Source organism: Capra hircus, chromosome 22 (genome assembly GCF_001704415.2).
Source record: "Capra hircus breed San Clemente chromosome 22, ASM170441v1, whole genome shotgun sequence".
Lineage (NCBI taxonomy): Eukaryota > Metazoa > Chordata > Mammalia > Artiodactyla > Bovidae > Capra > Capra hircus.
In genome coordinates this window covers 54147025-54168796 of record NC_030829.1, presented here as the reverse complement: position 1 = coordinate 54168796, position 21772 = coordinate 54147025, and the positions used below count along the sequence as shown (strand labels likewise).

At 51.4% G+C, this 21772-nt stretch overlaps 1 protein-coding gene across 1 annotated transcript; it reads left to right on the top strand.

Annotated features, from left to right (window-relative positions):
- Positions 1031 to 7233, top strand: CLEC3B (C-type lectin domain family 3 member B). The gene is made up of 3 exons (XM_018067001.1): positions 1031 to 1357; positions 3451 to 3549; positions 6715 to 7233. The coding sequence occupies exons 1-3, from the start codon at positions 1249 to 1251 to the stop codon at positions 7113 to 7115; spliced, it is 609 nt and encodes a 202-aa protein (XP_017922490.1). The 5' UTR covers positions 1031 to 1248; the 3' UTR covers positions 7116 to 7233.

Here is a 21772-nt window from a genome sequence, read left to right as displayed (position 1 = left end):
AGCCGTTGCTCCAAGGTGCTGCAGTTCCTTTTCACGGAAAGCCGTATTGAGAAGCCGGCGCTTGGATGCCAGGCGAGCTCAAGCCTTTGGTGGGGCTGCTGCTCCACCCAGACATCTGGCTGGGGGACTGAAGCGCACATTTCCGTGGACAGCTTCAGACTGGGCTTCATGTGTCAAAGTCCACAACTGCACACCGACAGCTCCAATGTCAATCCTACACGGTAGGAAACATTCTCTATGTTTTCTCTATGTATTTGTACCTCCCTTTCCTGACAATGAGAAACCTGACTCCCGTGGTCTTTTTTGTTTTCTTTCTTTCTGTGTAACCACTCTCTCCCATGTGCCCCCACCTGCTCTCCCATGCAGATCTCTTCTCCTCACCGGGACTCCAACACTCCATGGAGGACCTCTGTTCCCCCAGGGGGTGCCCCCTTCCACCCTGTTGCGTCCTGACACCCCACACCAGACTCCCCTTCCTGGGGGCATTCTTTCCTCCCTGCTCCATCTGACACCACTCTGGCACACCAGGTTGCCCCTTTCCCACCATGGTCACCTCGGCTTCAGGAAAGGATGGTTGAAAAACAGAGAGTGAGGCAAGAAAAGAAAGGTCTTCTTTGTATTTTTAACCAAACATGCATCAAGAACACAGACGCAGAACTATAAAAGAATCGCAGCAAACACTCCAGACAATTTGGCAGTGAGCCCCAGTTCTCTCCCTAAGGAGACACGGTTCCATGACTGTTCTGTACCCGGGCTGGGGTCAGATACCAGTGCTGCCAGTAGGTCCAGTACCTTAGGCTCCCTTAACCTCACTGAGCCTCAGTTTCCTCAACTGTAAAATGAGGAAATGCCAGCACCCGCCTCACATTGCTGGTGTGAGGCCTCTGTGAGGCCAGGGAAAAGCGTGACCCAGCGCCTGCCTGAGAACTGCCCAGCAGATGTGAGCTCTGAGGACAAGCATGTATTTTTCAGAATCCTAGAAAACAATGACTGTTTCAGAGGGCGGGGCCAGGATGCTGGGTGGGTGTTCCCCGAGCAGCAGCCAGGTTCTGTGGCTCCCAGGCCTTCCTCTTTTTGAAGGATTTTTTTTTTTTTTTTTTTTTTGGCATTCCTGCAGCCGACTTTGGGAGGGTTTTCTGGACAGAGGTCCTTGTGGCCGCTGCCTTAAGACACGCAGCTCGGGCCCCAGCGGCCAGTGCTCTCTGACCCAGGCCCACCGCAGGCAGCAGCAGCAGCAGCAGCAGCAGCATGGAGCTCTGGGGGCCCTGCGTGCTCCTCTGCCTCTTCTCTCTCCTGACCCAGGTAGCCGCCGAGGCCCCCGCCACCAAGGTCAAGAAGGCTGCAAATGCCAAGAAAGGTAAGGAGGTGGGTGGGGGAGCTGGTCGCTTTCTCCTTGACTGGCCCTCACCCTCCGTTTTCTCCTTCCCTTCCCTTCTCCGCGAGCCCAGGGAACAGTGAAGTACCCCCCCCTCCCCCCCCCGCCCCACCAACTGGGACCTGGGTGAATTCTCCAGCCGCAGGGGGCAGCTGTCAGGCTGTCGGAGTCACGGGCTCTTAGAATCAGAAAGAACCTTCCAGATCGCCTTAACGGACACACACTCCTCCCCCACCTCCCCAAGATTTTAAGAGAAACCACATGTTTGGCTCGGCAGCCTGGAGATGTCCGACTCTTCTCGGGAGGGCTGACAAGGCACCACCTTGTCATCTCTGAACCTCAGGCTTCTCAACTGTGAAACAGAGATGGGGGCCTTGGCGCAAAAGGTTGGTTGGGAGGATTTAACGATAGAAAAACACGTAAGGCTTCTGGAACACAGGGTATAATGTAATGCACAGGGAAGGAGATACGGACAGCTTGCAGTTCTATGGTGCATCACAGCCTTCAGGAAATGAAACTGTTCAAGGCTGAACCAGGACAGTGGAGGCAGCTTTGCTCTCCCTCCACGGCCTCTGGGCCCGGGGTGTCCTTGGGTGGCCCTGGCCTCAGCAAGGCCTGCCCTTGGAGCCCTGCCTGCAGTGAGGTCACCCCGGGCTGTGTTGAGACAACACTAGTGGAGTGTCATGGCAATGCAGGGGGCTGTCACCCCCCAGGAAACGAGAGTGCTGATGCAGGCAAGCAAACGGCTGGCCTGGGGCCACGGGCCCAGAGGAGGCAAGGCCGGGGGACATAGCTGCCCTCAGGCCCCTCCCGGAGCCTCCACTGTAAATGGACAGCTGCCCACGGTCCATGGACGATGTACGCAAGGGCACTTTAGGACCACGGAGCCCCACAGGCCTGCGACACAGAATGGGCGGGTCCCGGTGCCGACAGGAATAATCCCCAAGGTTCAGTTCATAAAGTAAACAACAAAAAATTCAAAACAGAATGGATACTTACGTAACATTTGTTTTGAAAAAGGGATTTATATAAAAATATTATATTTACTTCAAAGAAAAAAAAATACCTATTTACTTGTATATGCATAGAACTTTTCTGGAAGGATTCACGAGAGTTAGCAACAGTGATTGTCTCTGGGAAGAGAAACTAGAGAGCTGAGAGCAGACTGAGAAAGAGACTTGAACATTTGAACTGTTTGGGTCTTTAAAAATTATATGGCTCTGTTACCTTCTACAAAATGTTCATTAAAAAAAAGAGGACTCGTGGCATGCACGGTATGTCCACAAATGTGACCGAAAATTGCCAGCAAGGATGTTCTTTGTAAAGGATACACAGTTCCAAAGGCAAATAACAGAATTTTTAAATGTGGAAAAGAGTTGCTAATTTCTCAAGTTTACCAAAGATGCTGTATGTATTTATTCGAACGTGTAAATCACAGATCTCATCACATGGACAAGAAGGTCACACCAGACAATGCCCTGGCCCTCTGCAGCTGCCACACTTGCACCCCAGCTCCATGTGGTCTCCGTGCAGAGCCCGTGGAGGCCCAGGGCGCTGGAGGCCTGCAGAGCAGCGGACAGAGCGAGAGCGGAGTGCCTGACTGGCTCTGCCCGTTCCGCCCGCTCTGCTGGTCTGCGTGTTGTTCCTCTGGGAAAGTACACCCGGGAGGTCTCCGGGGCCCCTGGCCCTGCTTCCTGTGGTCTGTTCTCCTCTGGAGCTGGGAGGGTGGCCGGGGTCTGGGGTGGTCACTGAAGGCTCTGCCTGCACCCCCTCCCCACCCCTGCCTGTCGCCATCCCATCTGATCCCTCCTACACAATGCAGCACAGGTCTCTAACATTAGCAAAAGCAAGTGCAGGAGGGTCCCCGGCAGAAGGGAAATCACGAGCAATCCCTTGGATGACCACTGGCAGGAACAGAGAGAGACAGAGTCTGCCACGACATCAAGGTCGAGGGGTCATCCCCTGTCCCCTTGTGGCTGATGGTGGTCTGCCCCTCCAGTCCCTGCCCTGCCCTACCCTCATCCCTACTGCCTTCATCACGGGATTGTCCCCACTTCCTTCTGACTTCATCCTAGATGCCGTGAGTCCGAAGATGCTGGAGGAGCTCAAGACTCAGCTGGACAGCCTGGCCCAGGAGGTGGCCCTGCTGAAAGAGCAGCAGGCCTTGCAGACGGGTGAGTGAACGTGGTGGTCTCTCCAGGCAGGGGTGCGCTGGACACAGGGGCTCAGGCCTGCAGTCAGGGATGCGCCTCTAACCTCTGGCCCAGCACCAGGGAACTGGCTGGCTCCCCTAGTCCAGGGCACCAGTTTCAAGGAGGCCTCAGGAAGATGTCCTGATGTGTGGAAGCAGGAATGTCCCAAAAGGACAACGAACTTGCCCCCAAGAATCCATTACCGCCCACTGGAAGCATGAGCCCTGGAGGGCTGGTGGGGCAGAGGCCATCCTAACGAGCCCCACGAGACCCTGCACTCAGCTGGCCCCACGGTCCCGCAGGGCATGTGCCTCAACACCTGTGTACCTGCTGTGCAGCCACCCTCAGTCATCCTCGCTACACTGAGGCAGGATTTATTATCCCTATTCTAAAGGCGGGAGCTGAGACACAGAGCGGCCCTGGTTTTGCCCATACGCCCCTGGCTGGCAAGTGCAGGTTAGGGTGGAAATGGAGGCAGCCTGCCCGGTGCATGCTGGGTGTGAGGAAAGGTGGGCTTTGGTCTTCCTGACCCTGCACGAACCAGCTAAGTCAGGATGGACAAAACACCCAGCTGTGGAGCCTGGGGACACACTCAGCTCACAGCCACCTGCCCTGGCACTTCCTGGCCAGCCTGCCTGGACAACTCACTCTCTTTCTCTCCACTGAGTTCCTTTCATATTGTCTCCAGTTTTCACACACCTCCCACTCACCTACTCCATGACCTTGCCCTGGAGGACACAGAATACAGACGATCAGTAATGCTTGACACACGGGGGAATGTTTAAGATAAGCACAATGCCATTCGGGGCCTCAGTTTCCTCATCTGTAAAGTGGACGGGCTGGGGCTGGACTGGCAGGGCAAGCTCTCAGGTCTCATGACTCAGCTCTGCACTCATGCAAAGACCATGCAACCCAGATGCCACTTGCCCTCTGAGGCGGGCAATGTCGTGGGGACCTCCCTGTGCAAAGTCCACGGCAGACGGAGATCCAAACACCCCCTCCATGTCTGCTGATTCCCAGAAGATTCATGGGCTCCTGGTATCCTTGGAAGCCTTCTCCCTCTCATCACTCTCTCCTTTACGACAAGCTGCAAATCACCTTGCCAAGAACCCCACACAAAGCACTCCTGAGCTCTGCTGACCTAGCCAAAGAGTTGAGAGAATGAGGGGTTAGGGGAGAAATCCTTCCCTCCTGCCATCTGCCCTTCCTCTCCCCCAATCAACAAATGCACATGAGGTCCCCAACTAGCAAGCCTCTGCCACGCACAAGGAGAGACAGGTGACCGAGTGGGGCCCTGCTCTGGGGCCTCAGTATATTCATGGAGTCAGTGCATTCCCTGGTACCCTTAAAGCAGGTGTAGGAACATAAAGAGGGATTCCAAGCAGAGGGCACAGCAGGAGCAGGGCTAGGCAGGGCCAGCATCAATCCACCAGATCATAGGAGGCCAGAGTGAGAAACTGTCGGTTACAATTAGGAAGGCACTGCGGACTGACTCGCCCTGAGGACTACGTTAGCGTTGTGGGCGGGGCTCCCAGGACGTGGCCCTGAGGTGGAGCTGGGCCTGCAGGAGGCTCATGAGGGAGCACCTCCCAGGACCAGTACCTGATCAGCACCCAGGATCAGAAGGGAAGAGACAGGACTCAGGAGTGGGCAGAGGGCCTTGCGTCTCAGGGAAGGCTCCAGAGACTGCAGAGGGAGCCCTGACCTCTGGAGGGCCCTTCAGAGCTGTCCTGAGTCAGGACAAGGGGGCTCATGGGCTGGTCCCTGGGTGCAGGCTGCTCCGGGGAGGGGCACGCTGTGGGCGAGGGGCTATCTTCCACTGAGGCAATCCCCAAAGGGAGTCTGAGTGCTCCCAGCAGCTGGGGTGGTCAGGCCTTCACCCCAAGGGGGTCTAGGTGGCATTTCACAGTGACCCCAGAAGGAAGGAAAGACAGTGTGGGGCCAGGCTGGGAAGGGCAATGAAGCCCGGCTAGGAGGCACTGCACGAGAGCATGTGCCAGGGCTGGCCAGCTTGGGACAGTGTCTGTGAGTGAAGACACCTCGGTGATTCTCCGGACCTGGAGTTGAGAGTTCCAGGAGTGTCCGGTGCTCACGGGGGCACAGAGAAGTGTGTTAAGTGAGAGTAACAGAGTGAGCGGGTGAGTGAGGGGAGGGGGTGGTGGTGGAGTGCAGACCCACCCCTAAAATTTTGAGGATCAGCAGCAAGAGGACAAATGAAGACATACACTCCAACTGTCTAAATATTTATGTTATAAACCCAGCTAAAGAATAAACTGCTAAGCAGAAACAGCCTATATCCCTAACTAGACCAAATATATACCCTCATTACAACCTTCGAGGCCAGAATCAAATTTGGAACTCTCAGACTCCTCAGAGTTCTGAGCCTGAGACAGCGAGCTCCTGGCCCCCTACTTGGGCCATCTCTTCTGTCCGGGGCCTGGCCAGTCTCAGCTCTGAGCTCCCAGTCACTACTCCAACCAGCCCTCAGGAGCACTGACTCAGAAGAGGCTGCTGGCAGATGCTGGGAGCCTGTCTGGGCCCCTGGGGCAGGGATTTGGGGTCCTGGGCACCTGGAGTGTGGTCATGTCCCCTGGCTCCAATCTCAGGGAGAGTGGGGCGCGAGGAAGATCAGAGCTGGTGGCTCTGGCGGGGCTCCTTGGGAAGCCCATTCTGAGATGGGGTACATTCATCAGGGAGAGTCTGGGGTCCCAGCTGTGAAAGGGGGCGGTGGGAAGCAGACTCGGCAGAGGGACACCCAAGGCCAGCTTCTGCACCCCCCTGTGCACCCTCCAAGCTAAAAGGCCCCTAGAGGGCCTTTTAATTCTGCTAAAAGGCAGAATTATCCTGCCTGGGGGAGAGATGACCACTCCCCACCTGGGAGCTGGATGGGGCACCCAGGGGAGGGGTGTGACCTTGAGGGAGGGGCCGTCTGTCTTCAGCGGAGGGGGCTGGGCCCACGCCCAGCAGCAGGGGCTCCACCCGCTGTGAATCGGCGGTCTGGGATTCAGTGCCCATCACAGCAGGGCCCTCGGGGCTGGGTCTGGAGCCCCTCCGCTGCGGACAGGGCTGGTGGAGGGGGTGAGCCGGCCCCTGGCAGTGGGCTCTCGGCTGGGGAAGCTGGGGTGACGGCCACTTCTCCCCCCCCAGTCTGTCTGAAGGGTACCAAGGTGCACATGAAGTGCTTCCTGGCCTTCGTCCAGGCGAAGACCTTCCACGAGGCGAGCGAGGACTGCATCTCGCGCGGGGGCACCCTGGGCACCCCGCAGACGGGCTCCGAGAACGACGCCCTGTACGAGTACCTGCGCCAGAGCGTGGGCAGCGAGGCCGAGGTCTGGCTGGGCTTCAACGACATGGCGTCCGAGGGCGCCTGGGTGGACATGACCGGTGGCCACATCGCCTACAAGAACTGGGAGACGGAGATCACCGCGCAGCCCGACGGCGGCAAGGTCGAGAACTGCGCCACCCTGTCCGGCGCGGCCAACGGCAAGTGGTTCGACAAGCGCTGCCGGGACAAGCTGCCCTACGTCTGCCAGTTCGCCATCGTCTAGCGGGCCGGGAGGGCCGGGCCGGGCGCGGGATCCTGAGCCCCGGAGGAGGGGTGCGGGGACCTCCCCGCCCCCCGCGCGCTGGGCGCCTCCTTTCGCAAATAAAGTGGGTGCACCGTGATGGAGAGTGGCTGCAGTCTGTGCCGGTTCCCATGGGCGGGGAGAGTCCAGGAGCCCTTCTGGGGTCCCTGGGAGAAGGCTCTTAGGAGGCAAGCAGAGAGGCGGTGAAGGATGGTGAGCTGGGTGCACAGAGAAGGGGAGGGAGAAAGAGAACAGAGGGGAGGCGGGAACCCTTGACTGCTGCTGCCTTTTTTAAATTACACAACTTTATATTTCATTTGATTTCCCTCTTACAGAGAGCAAGAATTCCCGAATACCCTTCATCCAGATTCCACAAACACTAATATTTCCCCCATTTGCCTTTCATTTTTTCCTGAACCGTTTGACCATAAATTGCAGACGTGATTACTCCTTTACCCCTAAATTCTTAAGTGTGTTTCCTGAAAGCAAGGAGATTTTCTCATGGCAGCACGGAGGTTTCCTCAAGGTCCGGAGATGAACACTGATACTCTATTCTTATCTAAGTTACAGCCCTTATTCCGATTTCCAGGCTTCTTATCGTAAACTCCACTTCAGCATCCCCTCCACAACTGCAGGGCAGAAGGGACACCCCCATCCCACCCTTTTCTGTTGGGGATTCATTTCTGGGGTGCACTCACTCGCGGAGTCCTGTTAGGGTGAGAGCTCGGTCTGCCACAGGGAACATTTGCATCCCCCCTCTTGCCGAACAGGAGTCAAAAATGAGAGCGGCCGACACTGCCTGACTGGTGTGACCCCCTTTCTGCTCCTCAAAGAAAGTTCCATCCTAGAAATACCAGCTACCACTTACTGAGCCCACTGAATCACAGGAACTTTAAATAAGTCATCTTATTTAATCTTATCCACCAGGGACAGGCATGTTATTATCTCCGTTTTGTAGAAACGGAAGTTGAGGCTCAGGGAAGCTGAGTGACTTCCGTTGGTCACAGAGCCAGGATGACCAGGGCCTTGGCCTTTCCACCACCACCGTGATGCTTGTCTCATGGTACTGGACCTTCCCTGAGATAAAACATCAGACAAGTGGCCCCATGAACCCCTCTGGCCCATCCAACCATGTAGGCCTAGCTCTAGTAACCCGCTTAGGGGAGGTCTTCCCAGATCAGCCATGTCTGCCATATCTTTTCTCCCTGGTCGTCTTTGAGTGTGTCCTGCCTTCAGAGGTAAATTAATGATATTTTGATTTGATCACGGGGAGTGGGCTATGCTGGGGGAGGTGGCTTAGAGTGAACTCTGTGTCTACTTTGTGCCACACAGCCTGCCTGACATTGTCATGGAAACCATCTCATGTAATTCAACAGTTTAGGAAGATGTAATGATGGAAGACATTCATGATAGATGCAGAAACTGAAGCTCAGAACAGCGATGTGATTCTTTTTTTCAAGATGACCTAGCAAATGAGAAGCAAAATTGAGATGCAGATGTCGGTCTGGCTGAGTCTTGGGCTCTTTTTACCCCACTCAGCTATCTAGTAGGATGTAGGCCACACGTTTTCAAAGTTCCTGCATTTCGTGGATGCCCGCAAGAGGGCACCAGGCCTTTGGGTATGAGAGAGGGTCCTGGTAGAGAACTGCCTCTGTGGCGCTGCCTGATTTCAGCAGCAGGTGGCAGCATAAGCAAAAGAATCACTGACCATTTTTAATCAGCTGCGAAAGTGCTTGGGATTTTAAGACACAGACTCATGGACTTCAAGCTAGGGTACATCTGCCCTGGGATCTTGCTTTAAGTTTCGACCTGTTGTTGTTTGCATTAATTTTTATTTTTTAAAACACTGTGTTCAAATATTTTGTATCATGATTACTGAGTTTTTTAGGCACTTCCTTAAATTTTGTACCCCAGTTAAATGCCTCACTCACCATACTATTCCTTATGGCACTGGCTACAAAATTAAAAATTTCCAAGGTGCATGAACAATAATAAGGTACTGGTTTCTAGATCTTCAGCTTCTATACTACTCTTTATTAGAATTGATGGTAGAGCCCTCTTTCATCATCACGCATTTCCCTCTTTACCATGTGCTGCCCTGGTGTGCAAAGATTTTGAGGATGTCCAACAAAGGGACAATTTGAAATATTGCTGTAAGTGCCGGTCACGCAAAATGCTGGGTAAAAGCTTTCGCAAGTTCAGCTGTTTCCAGTTCTTTGCCTTGGAGAAGAGGTTAATCGAGGTGTCAGTACTATCTTTCCTGGTTGGCAACTCACCCATCAGTCTCTCCCAACCTCCCTAAACCACAGGTTTTCCTGCATAATTGCTAGTTGCATGGCAAAGAAGACCGGTTCAAACTCTGGTCAGAGTCGGCCCCTGGAATGTGAGCTTCCCTCTCACACACATAAACATACTTGCTTCAAATGAAAACATTAAACCACTCCTGTGTCCTCGCACAACCTCCAGGCACATTCTTTGGATTTTGGCTTTGCTGAGAGAAGGTGGAAGTATTCATAAAAGCAAAGAGAATGAGCAGTGAGTGCATTCCTACTGTGTGCTGGGCACTGACCCACAACCCCCTTCCTATGTCCTGACAACAGCTCATGAATGACCTCACTCAACAGTCATACTAACCTAGGAGAGCGCTTTTATTAAGCCTATTTCATAGTTGAAGAAAACAGTAGAGAGAGGATAATTTTTCTAAGAACATCCATGAATGGGGCTGGATTTCAGGTCTGTTGAGTTCCAAGGCCCATGTACTATCTATTATTTACATTCAGCCCTTCCTGAATCTTGAAGAAAGTTTTCAGATATTTCATGATGTGACTGTGAAGCTTTTGTGAAAAGGAGTTGATGGTCATGTGCATTGGTGTATATTTGTGATTGCTGGAAAGGAATTCTGTAAAAACACATTTTCCACCCAGATTTTCCAGGGCTATTTCTGAAGCTTAACATTAGATTCTACTTCACCTGTTTTTCATGGGTGACTCATGAAAAGCACGGTTTATGAGTCTCTTTCATGCTAAAAATCATGACACAATCTATGAAACTAACCATTTTCTCCACTAGAATGCACTGCTGTTTTGTACAGCATGAGAACACAGTCGCAGGAGAAACAGCTCAAAGATCAATGCAATCTTCACATGAAAAAAACTGAGGCCCAGGGCGGCTAAGTGACTAGCCAAGGTCATGTTGCTTGCAAGAGAATGAGCCGAAGAGTCTCACTTTGTTAGCAGAAAGAGCTTTGTGCAAACCATTTCTCCAAACAGCCAGCTAGTAAGTACTGAGCTCCTTCCGTATGCCAATTGCTCAGACAGAAGCTAGGCCACAACGCCTGGATCCTGTTCTTGAGGTGTTCACTGCCCTGCCATTTCTGAGGCTGCTCAAAGACAGAGGGATGGGGCTGGTTGTATCCTCTAAGGGTGGCTTTCCTGTTTTGCATTGTTGGGAAAACAACTGCGCAGTAGTAGTAGGAAAGTGTCTTTCCGATTAAGACATGCAAGCCAAATAATAAGCCAGAGTCAAATCGGGAAACTAGTTTCCTCCCGTTCATCAGCAAGTTCCGCCAGGAAAACCTTAAACCTGGCTGAAGCTACTCATGGATGGTGCAATACCAATCAGGAAGAAATCCTGGATTTGGATTCCAGCTCTTCAAATGATGATGCATCAGGGATTTTAATTCATCCCACCTGAAGATGAGGTGCCACCACCCACTGGATCTACTCCCCACTCTCCACCTCCAAAACCGTAAACCACCCTGAGATCCCCGTCTCTCACAGACAAGAAGGAGATCTCCACCCACAGGCAGGGACAACACTCATGCTCAGTTCAAAGCAGTTACAGAAGATGGACTAGAACTTCCCTGGCGGTCTAGTGGTTAAGAATCCGCCTGCCAACGCAGGGATGAGGGTTCGATCCCTGGTCCGGGAAGATTCCACATGTCCTGGGGCAACTAAGCCCGTGCACTGCAACGGCTCAGCGCATCATGCTGCAACTACTGAAGCCGGAGCGCAGCCACTACAGCGTCTCAGCCCCCATTCACTACAACTAGAGAAAGTCTGCACGAAGCAATGAAGACCCAATGCAACGAATAAATAAAAATTAAAACACCAAGATGGACCATAGATACTTTCGCCCTTAGAAGATTTTAAGTGTCCAGACTCCTTGAAGGAGTAATGTTGGAGCAGGGAGATAGCCAGGTGCAAACTACAGGGGCACACAGGCCAACAGCAGGAAATCATGTATCTTGTAAACAAAGGGGGTCCTTAGGCAGACCAAGAAGGACCCTTCCGACTCATGGGAAACCACACATTTTGGGGTGATAAGTGTCCTGGAGACAGCTAAAGAAAGGTGGGAAGAGATAGGAATCTCTGGCGCCCAAATGTAACCTTTTGCTTCCTGAGCTCTCATTACAATAAAACCTTGCAGGTAAGAAGTTCCTATCATGCACTGAGGTCATGACACTTCCCATCAAGACTACATAAGGACAAAAATCCCTCCTCCCCTGGCAAGGTGGAGCTAGGATGAAAATCCGGGTACGTGACCCCGCAAAACCCTCCCTCCCCACTGCATATTCCACCCCTTCATTTGTACATGTCCTGCTTGCGAAAGAAAGGCGGTGCAGTTTCTCACCTTTGAGAGTGTACCGTCGCTTAGTTAAACCCTCACTTTGCTTTCTTGACCGCCCTCTCTCTTCTCTGAACTCCTTCTGGGATGAGAGAAGCGTCTACTCCCCCAATAACCCAGGCACCGGCTCTGACAGCCCAGAGTCCCCGGCCAGGCAAAACCACCCTTTACGAGTGGAAGCAGGAGGCGAGGGCACATGCGAAGTCCTCCCAGAAAGGAGCCGTGTGAAAAAAAGAGTAGCTGAGGCAGATCTTGATTTGATGCTTTAGACTCCAGTTTCTTTCTTCCTAAAGCCAAGTCCGTGCCTTTGCTGGCCAGCAAGCTACTTGCGGGGGTCGATGCGGGAAGAATGGGTGGCTCCATGCCGGGCCAGCCGTGCCTCATGGGCTTTTAAAGGTGATGGAGAACTCGTCTAGGTGGTGGCCGATCACCTCAGGCTTGACTTACACCTGCTGAAGGTCCTGACAGTTGCAGGCGCCCACCACGTTGCCCACCATCTCCTGCAGGGCGACGGTGCGGCGCCTCGTCTTCACCACCTGGGGCTCCACTGTGGGCGGAGCCTCAGTCTGGTCTTGCGCAGGCGCTATAGCAGCATGTGCCGCTCCTTGCGCAGTCGCCCTCCCGCTGCTTTTAGGCCGTGTCCCGCTGGTGGTCGAGGTCCGCACAGATGTAGGTGAGCTTGAGGAAGGTCCACTTCTTCCTGTGCCTCCATCACCTTGTTGCGTGAGTGCGTGCTAAGTCGCTCAGCTGTGTCTGACTCTTTGTGACCCCCATGGACTGTAGCCCTCCAGCCTCTTCTGTCCCTGGGGATTCTCCAGGGAAGAATATTGAAGTGGGTTGCCATGCCCGCCTCCAGGGGATCTTCAGGGATGGAACCCGTGGCTCCTGCGACTCTTGCATTGGCAGGCAGATTGTTTGCTGTTGAGCCACCAGGGAAGCCCATATCACCTTGTTTGCCCTTCCTAAATTACAGTATTATCATTTAACACGACTTAGAAACCATAGTTGCCAAGCCAAATTCAGGGCATATGTCTTAACAGAGGCTTAGAACAACAAAGAACTTATAGAAGCTCATTTATTCACAGTGTAAGTCACATTTGTATAGGTTTTTCCCCCTCTCCTCTCTTCCCCCTTTTATCCTCCGCAGGCATTTCCTTTAACAAATCTTTTGCATGTCTAATCCTGTCTTGGCCTCTGCTTCTGGGAGGACTTGATCTGCTTCAGTGACTCAAAAAAATAAAAAAAAGAAAGGTATTGCTGACCGAAGACACGTATGGCCGTGGAGGGTGCAGCTCAGACGGCTCTAGGAGAACCTTCTGCCGAACAAGAGTTGACCGACAGCCTGGGCTGTCTGGGGAGGCGCAGAGGCCAGTCTTTCCCCGGCTGCCTCTGGGCAATGACTGAGTACTGAACCATTCCCTCTGGAGAGGTGACCCCTCTAAGTGGAAAGTTTAGCCTGGGAACTCTCCAAAGGCCTGGGCTCAGTTGTCTCAGAAGTGAGCTGCAGTCTGGGGTTCTGCCTACCCTGTCTGCTTTTCGCCCTGCTGTTCTTCACACAGGGTCAGACCTGTGTTGAAGACGCCTCTCTCTGCCTACTCCTGCTCCCGTGAGCCCTTGACCTTTCACAGGTGTTTCCCTCAGTTATTCTCTTGCACTTCTAAAAAAATTATATAGAACAATATAATATGTAGCCAAACTATATGTAGGGTATCAAATAGTTACATTACTTAAATCGAGGATATACCAGAAAACTGGAATGTACAATCACCCTGTGTTTCCAAAGAGAGTGGACTACCTTTCTAAGTGAGGGTTATCTGTAATAAGAATGGCTGCTTCTTATGCCTGCCCCACCCTTCGACCTGGAACTTCCTCCAGTAACTCACAAGGCACCTACATAGGAAGCTTATCCTAATTCCTTCCCTTGTCTGCTTAACATGGCTTTGGAATATCATTCTGTTCAGGCAGCGGAATGGAATCCTGGATCCATTTAGGTTACAGAGATATGAATCCTCTAAGCTAAGACACTATTTTACCCCACCCCCACCATAAACAAATCCCCCTTCTCATTCTCATCTGTCCCTCCTCCTCCTCTTCAAATGTGAGGATCCGTATCCCATCATGAAGATACAAGACTAGGATATAAAGAAGACTGGAACTGGAGGATCAAAGCTTTGCCTTTGTAATGTACAAAGACGAAAGTAGTCCCTAGCATCAAGCTCCCCCTAGCCAGGCACTCAGAGCTAGGTGCCACGTTCTCCTCTCAAACAGAGCTAGTCTCACCCATCACCAACTTCAGATAAGCCTGACAAAACAAGACCATTCTGTAGTCATGTCTGAGCACAGACACAAACTAAGCCTCTGCCCACACGAGAGAAATCACTCAACTAACCCAAGTGACAGCTGTCTCTTCACAACCATGGCTTTAGCTCTGATGCCTTCATCTCACCTTCTGTATAAAAACTGAAGTTCCTGGTGGTAGAATCCTACTTCCTGACACCATTCAATCCAGAGCAAACCTCTTCTTCCTTGAAACTTCCCACACACCACTTAACACAAGTCCATGTTCTGTTCTAAGTCCCTTGTGCTGAGAGGCCCCATGACTCCTTATCTGTGCATGTACACAGCCTCCCTCCCTGCAAAAGATCAGTAAGTCCAACTTTGTTCTTGGTGGTCTTTAGCTACAGGGCACACACAGGTGGTCCACAGATGGTCAGGTCCTGAGTCTGTCTCCAAGGTGCTGAATCCAGCCTATGAAAGAAAAAGAGAAGAAAAGAAAGGCAAGACAATGATGAAAAAGAAAGGTTTCAGGACACAGAGCCAAGATGTACATGAATCTTCTGAGTAGGGTTTCAATCTAACTCAAGTTGCTCTGTGCCCTCGAACAAGTCGTACACAACTGGAAATATAGTGAAGCTCCACAGGACTGCAAAGTTAAGTCTGAAACAAGTCAAGGATGAGAGCAAGCCATGCACAATTGTGGGCATGCAAAAAATATTTGCAGGGCTTCGTGGTGGTCCAGTGGTTAAGAATCTACCTGCTTAGTGGGAAGGTGTTATGTAACACAGGGAGCCCAGCCTGGCACTCTGTGATGACCTAGAGCGGTGGGCTAGGAGGGGAGAGGGGAGGGGATATATGTATACTTAAGACTGATTTGTGTTGCTGTATGGCAGAAACCAACACAATATTGTAAACCAGTTATCTTCCAAACTAAAAAAACCTGCCTGCCAGTGCTGGGGACACGGGTTCAATCCCTGCTTCGGGAAGACTTATATGCACGGTTGTGGCCTGTGGACACAACTACTGAGTCTGTGCTCTGCAACAAGAGAAGCCGCCACAATGAGAAACTCACACCACAACTAGAGAGACAACCCACTCCAGGGTTCTTACCTGGAGCATTGCATGGACAGAGGAGCCTAGTGGCATACAGCCCATGGGGTCACAAAGAGCCGGACATGACTGAGTGACTAACACATATTGTACAACATGAGGAATATAGCCAATGTTTTATCATAATTATAAGTGGAGTAAAATCTTTAAAAATTGTGAATCACTATATCGTGCACCTGTAACTTACATAATTTTGTATATCAACTGTACTTTAATTAAAAGAGAAATGCACAGAGCTTTCAGGAGCAAAAACAGACCAATAATGATCGTCACCTTCCAGAGACTTAAGAGTCCAAAGCGAACGGCTCACCTTTTAACTCGAAGGCGGAAGTAGAGGACACCAGTTAGAAAAACTCATTCTTCTAGAAGGAACCAGACTAAAGGAACTGTGAGCTCAAAGAGAAGAAACTGAAAGGCGGTAGGAAGGTTTTCTCTGCATCATCCCTGGGCCAAGTCAGCTCGAGCTACGGGAGGCTGCCTGTGTTGAATGGTGCCGCTAGCCGGAAGGTCTTGAGGCCACCCATCCTGCCACACGGCTGGCACTTCTCGCTGTGTGCTTTAACTAGGGGAGGATCAGGGGCCCCAGGTGGGGTAGTGCAAGCTCCAAAGGAGAAAGGGGCCCAAACCTAGGTGGAGCAACCTCTGTCGCCCCCAGTGGTGAAAATGTTAACCAGGAAGGCCCTCAGCCGTGTCACGGGGAATCTGCCCTTGTCCTCGACTAGGGGTCTGGCAGTGTCCTTACTCACATGCTGGTGGCCTTAAACCTGGACTTCTGCACCCTGGGGAGGGCCCCAGGTTCCTCACCTTTACCTGGATGTGATGGGACGTTTCTTCGCAGGCGGCAGGCCTCCCAGGTGGCGCTAGTGGTAAAGAACCTGCCTGCCAATGCAAGAGACGTAAGAGACATGGGTTTGATTCCTGGGTGGGGAAGATCCCCTGGAGGAGGGCATGGCAACCCACTCCAGTATTATTGCCTGGAGAATCCCATGGACAGAGGAGCCTGGAGGGCTGCAGTGCATGGGGTCACAAAGAATCGGACATAACTGAAGTGACAACATGCGCAGAAGGCGGCACAGGGTGTGGTTCCTGATTCTCGGCTGGCTCTCTGGGTCTCAGGATCCTGGCAGGTGGCCTGGAGGGAGGCAGTCTGGACTTGCCACCAGGAGGCTAAGTGAGCCAGCCTCCCCCTGGAGTCGTCCCCCTGCCTCTCCCTTCCCTTCCCCACACCTCGCTCAGAACCTCCCCCTTCTCTGACCTCTGCTGCTGCTGCTGCTGGAACTCTTCTGCAACCCCATGGACTGTAGCCTTCTAGGCTCCTCTGTCCATGGGATTTCCCAGGCAAGAGTACTGGAGCAGGTTGCCATTTCCTTCTCCAGAGGATCTTCCCTACCCAGGGATCGAACCCATGTTTCCTGCATTGCAGGCAGATTCTTAACTGTGAGCCACCAGGGAAGATCTCTGGCTCCCTCACTTCTCCTCAAGGTCTTTCTCATCCTCTGGGCCCCTCAGGCCTAGGAATGTTTTGCCTTAATTGTCCCCATGTGGTCCACTTTAAACATAGTTTAAAATGATGGCTTAGAAGTGGGAGGCAGGGCAGAGAGCCAGGCAGTTGGTTTAAAAATATGTCTCAAGATAGGTCTCATCCCCGCCCCCCAGGGAGACAGGGTGGAAGGAAGGGGGTTGGGAGAATGAGTCTGGCCTCAGACCCTTGCCTCACAATCCAAAGATGAGAGTTTTGCTTTTCAAGCTAGAAAGGCCTGGAAGGATTGGTAACTGAGGTAATCCAGGATCGCTGGTTGGGTGGGGATTTGTGTTGCTGTCGTTTTGAAGGCAGTCCTTGAACACGTGTGTGGGGGGAAGGCGCTCACCTGAGCACAAACAGTCCTTTATTTAATGGTCGCTGTGATAGGAGCCCTTTCACTGGAATTTTCTGGAATTTGACCAACCGACGAGACAGAGCTCATCAATTCCCTCCCCTTGTCCTCAGGTCACCCCCTATTTAGCATCTGAGGATGGCTGTTCAGAGAGGAGGACAGTGTTTGTTCTGCAGAAGCTCAGCCCTAGCACAGCCATGATCTTCAGAGACCCTCTTTCTAATGTTCTGGGCCCTCAAAGAACTCAGGAAAGGGGACCTGGAAAATGACAGTTCAGGACCTTGAGATGGGACTAAAGCATTGTAGACGAGCCTGCCCTTCTCACCCCCAAACTCTGGGCCTGCTGAGTTAGATCCAGGAAGCCCCAGGGTTCCGCCCTCCCCAACTGAGGCTGTTTGGTCCCTTTTATCCCTCGGGGGCCTGAATGTGTGTTTCGTCTCCAGTTCAGGTGAGAGAATAGTAGGCTGCTCTTCCTAAAGTGGCGATAGTTCTGTGCAAAGATCTGGAATCAAGGTTAAATCCTCAGGCGACCTGTGTCTTACAGGCATAGACTCTAGAACATTCTAGCCACTCCAGTCATCAGCATTCCTGAGGGCCATGATAGAGAGCATGGTTTTCTTTTTTCAGTATCCTCAGTGAAAAGTTCTTTGTGTCAGAATATTACCGAGAGGGCTCCCCTCAGGGCTCAGGGGTGAAGAATCTGCCTGCCAAAGCAGGAGACGCGGGTTTGATACCTGGTCTGGGGAGATCTCACATGCTTCAGAGCACTAAGCCCACGAGCCACATCTATTGAGCCTGTGCTCTAGAGCCTGGGAGCCCCAGTGGCTGAGGCCGTGTCCCAGGACTACTGAAGGAAGCCCCTGCATCTAAACCCCGGCTCCACTGCGAGAGAAGCCAGCAGTGAGACGCTTGCGCACCGCAACTGCAGAGGAACCCCCTCTCGGCACCACTAGAGAAAAGTCAGGCAGCAACAAGGACTCTGCACAGCCAAAGGTAATCAATAAATGAAATGATCGAAATGAAAAAAGCATATAGCTGAGGAATCAGCACAATATGTATTGCTTGGTTTATAGATGAATGTAGCTTGTTTACTAAATACTTGCAATATGGTCTGTTGCCTCAGGAGCAGGGCGAGAAGCAAAACGTTACAGTTGGGAAAAGTGACTAAAAATTGGCAAAGAACTCACCATATTTTATGACTGCTTCTCCAGCCAAGCCTCACAATTCATTCCTCTTCCGGTTTAGAAACGTCTTAACCACTCAAGAAAGGAGCTAATGGAACGGAGACATCCAGCACCTCACTTGGTGAAGTGCTTGTTGAATGAACGAGCAGATGTTGCCACTGAAGTTTTGTCGTCTCCTCTCCTCCCCCACCCTGTCTCAGCCCTCCCTCATAGCACTTTATATGGTAACTTCCTCTCCACCAGCACTCAGCCCTAGCATACTGTCTTATACAGGAAAGTCGCTTAGTTGTGTCTGCCTCTTTGCGACCCCATGGACTACAGTCCATGGAATTCTCCAGGCCAGAATACTGGAATGGGTTCCCTTCTGCAGGGGATCTTCCCATCCCAGGGATCGAACCCAGGTCTCCCACAATGCAGGTGGATTCTTTACCAGCTGAGCCACCAGGGAAGCCCGCACTTAAGTCTTACACGTAATCCCACACTTATGTCTTACACATAGTAGGCATTTAATGAGTACACTGAGATAACTGAATTGAATTGGATCCACAGCAGAATGAATACCAGGCAGTTGAGTGCTACCCACACTGAAATTCCTCATGAAGATCAAAGCAGATTTGTTGCCATGTTCAATTATCGCTCAACCCTTGGCAAGGATCTGAAGGCAAACAGAAACACCTTGATCTATTTGTGCAAAAAGTCAGCTTGCAGCATCTGTAGCAAGTGTAAATTCTCATTTTAAAAATTGATGTCCCTGGCCTGGAGAAAATAATTTTTTTTTTTAACACCAAAGACAAAGCCTTCATTATCGCAAAAGGAGCTTGTTACCCATGTTGTTTAAGAAAACTATGATTGAAAATACAGCTTTATCCTGGATATATTGGACTGATTTGACACTAGACATTTTTTAAAAGGTATAAGGGATTTTCATCTTCATTATTGGAAGTATCTATGTTGCCAGTGTTTCTCAAAAAGACTGTTATTTGCAGAAATATCACCGGGTTGCGTTTCAAGAGGAAGTGAGGGCAATTTAACTCCTGATTGGAAAGGATCACCTCTGAAGTTCACATTTCCCAATTATCCTTCCCTCAGCTGGCCCCCTGGGCTTCCGTAGTGGCTCAGGCGGTTAAGAATCCCACCTGCATTGCAGGAGACGCAGGAGATATGAGATGGATCCGTTGGTCGGGAGGATCCCCTAGAGAAGGGAATGGTTACCACTCCACTATTCTTGCCTGGAGAATTCCATGGACAAAGGAGCCTGGAGGGCTATAGTCCATGGGATCCCAAAGAGTCAGGCAGGACTGAGCAACTAACACTTTCACTTTTTCACTTTCAGCTGGCTCACTGGGTCTCAGGATACCAGCAGGGGCCTCCTGGGTAGCAGCTGCAACCATCAGTGGGGGTGAGTGGAGGTTGCTGCCTTGGGAGGAGGTTGGAGAGCAGGTTCCCTCCCAGTCTCCCAGGTGGAAGGTAGGATTAGTGTTCAGCCTGCCAAGAGCTCTGGTGACGCTGCCAGTGGCAGGCAGCCAAGCAATTAATGTGTCCAGGAAAGAAAGGGACCCTAGAGGGACTTGGACCCGCCTGCTATCCTGAGACCCAGGGAGCCACCCCAGGGTCCACAGTACACACTGAACCCAAGCCTGCGGTAGAAAAGCTCTTTCACTCTTTAACTAATGTTTTTCCTTTGGGGGGGTGGGGGCTAAAAAAAAAAGAAAAAGAAAAAATTTTTTTCCTTCCAAATGATTAAGCATCACAAAATGATTTCTTCTCCCTGAACTCCAAGGGGCAGCCGATACCCTCCCAACCATACTTCCTAGGCTTAAGATCTGAGCGGATTCTAGTCCCTCCAGCCTGGCTCCTAGGCAGGTCAGATCTGAACGTCCTGGGCAGTGATGGAGCTGACGCTGGATCACCAGCTGGTCCTGGGACTCCTCTTTCCGATGCGGGAGCGGGGTGCAAAACCTGCTGTCCCAGGATTGGTGTCAGCTCCCAGAGAACTTCTTGGCCTGGGAGTATCAGCACTGAGGAATGATCCCTGAGGTAGTGTGCAAGAGGCTTCCAGGGTGTTCAAGCAGCTACCACACCTTCCAGTCTTTTCCAACCTTTAGCCTCTCTGGGAGTAACCTGGGATTTTTGACCAGAAAGGGTGAAATCTGGCCAAACTGGTCCCACCACTGGGGGCGGGGCGGAGGAAGGGGGAAAAAGTCTCTGAAAAATTGCACTCAGAAGAGGCTGGCAAGACTGAACCACCGAAGAATCTTAAGGGTACTCTGTTATTATTATTATTATTATTTTTTAATGTATTCTCTTTGGCCCTGCTGCAAGCAGGAGCTTAGTTTCCTGACCAGGGATCAAACCCATGTTGCATGGGGAACACAGTCTTAACCACTGGACTGCCAGGAAGTCCCAGGAATCTTGAGTTTTGACAAGTTTTAAAAAGAAGTTTTTGTTTTCATTTTCTTTCACTGTAAAATAAGATACTTTCCAATAAGTAAAGTAAGTAAAATAAGTACGGTTCCAATTCAAAAGCTACAGAATGGTATAAGGGGGGAAATTTCCCAGTCACTGTTTCCTTCTATGAAGGCAAACACTGTCCACAGTTCCTCTTTAGTAAGATTTTTTTCAAACTTCTTTTTTAAACTTTTCAGATGCTTAGAGGCAATTTAGAGGCATTGGCTTGGTTCTACATTAGAGAAGTGATGAGTTTCTGACCAGCTTTACAGTGGGGATACTTTTTGCCAAAAGCAGGCAGTGTATTAAAAAGCAGATATCACTGCCAAGAAAGGTCCGTCTAGTCAAAGCTATGATTTTTCCAGTAGTCATGTATGGATGTGAGAGTTGGACCACAAAGAAGGCTGAGTGCCAAGGAACTGATGCCTTTGAACTGTGGTGCTGAAGACTCTTGAGAGTCCCTTGTACTGCAAGGAGGTCAAACCAGTCAATCCTAAAGGAAATTAACCCTGAATATTTACTGGAAGGACTAATGCTAAAGCTGAAACTCCAATACTTTGGCTACTTGATGTGAAGAGCTGACTCACTGGAAAAGACCCTGATTCTGGAAAAGATTGAGGGCAGGAGGAGAAGGGGACGACAGAGGACGAGACGGCTAGATAGCATCACTGACTCAATGGTTGTGAATTTGAGCAAACTCCAGGAGATGGTGAAGGACAGGGAAGCCTTGTGTGCTGCAGTCCATGGGGTGGCAAAGGGTCAGACATGATTTAGCGACTGAACAACAACTCTTGGCCTCTTCGTCACTGACGAAAGGTATCCTGTGATGGGGTAGGAGTGGAACAGGGGGGAAAAGACAGGACAGTTGCTATGGTAACTTCAAGCCACAATGATGCGCACCTCACATGTGTTTGCTGAGGTCCTTCTCTGGTCTGGGTGCCTGGTCAAGGCAAGCCCAAACAGCCGGTGCTGCCTCTGCCACGGGCAGCCAAGTATCTTATCAAACTGCAATCGTGTTAGAAAATGAAAGCCCACAGTTCTGGGTTCTTTGGCTGTGGAGCCCGCACGGCTCATGCTGTGATGCTTCCCCCAGGAACATCTCTTTCTAGGGCTGCATGAA

Coding starts and splice junctions, on each gene's coding strand:
- CLEC3B (XM_018067001.1), top strand. CDS start 1,249: ATGGAGCTCTGGGGGCCCTGCGTGCTCCTCTGCCTCTTCTCTCTCCTG. Junction 1,358..3,450: donor GGCTGCAAATGCCAAGAAAG/GTAAGGAGGTGG, acceptor ACTTCATCCTAG/ATGCCGTGAGTCCGAAGATG. Junction 3,550..6,714: donor GCAGCAGGCCTTGCAGACGG/GTGAGTGAACGT, acceptor CTCCCCCCCCAG/TCTGTCTGAAGGGTACCAAG.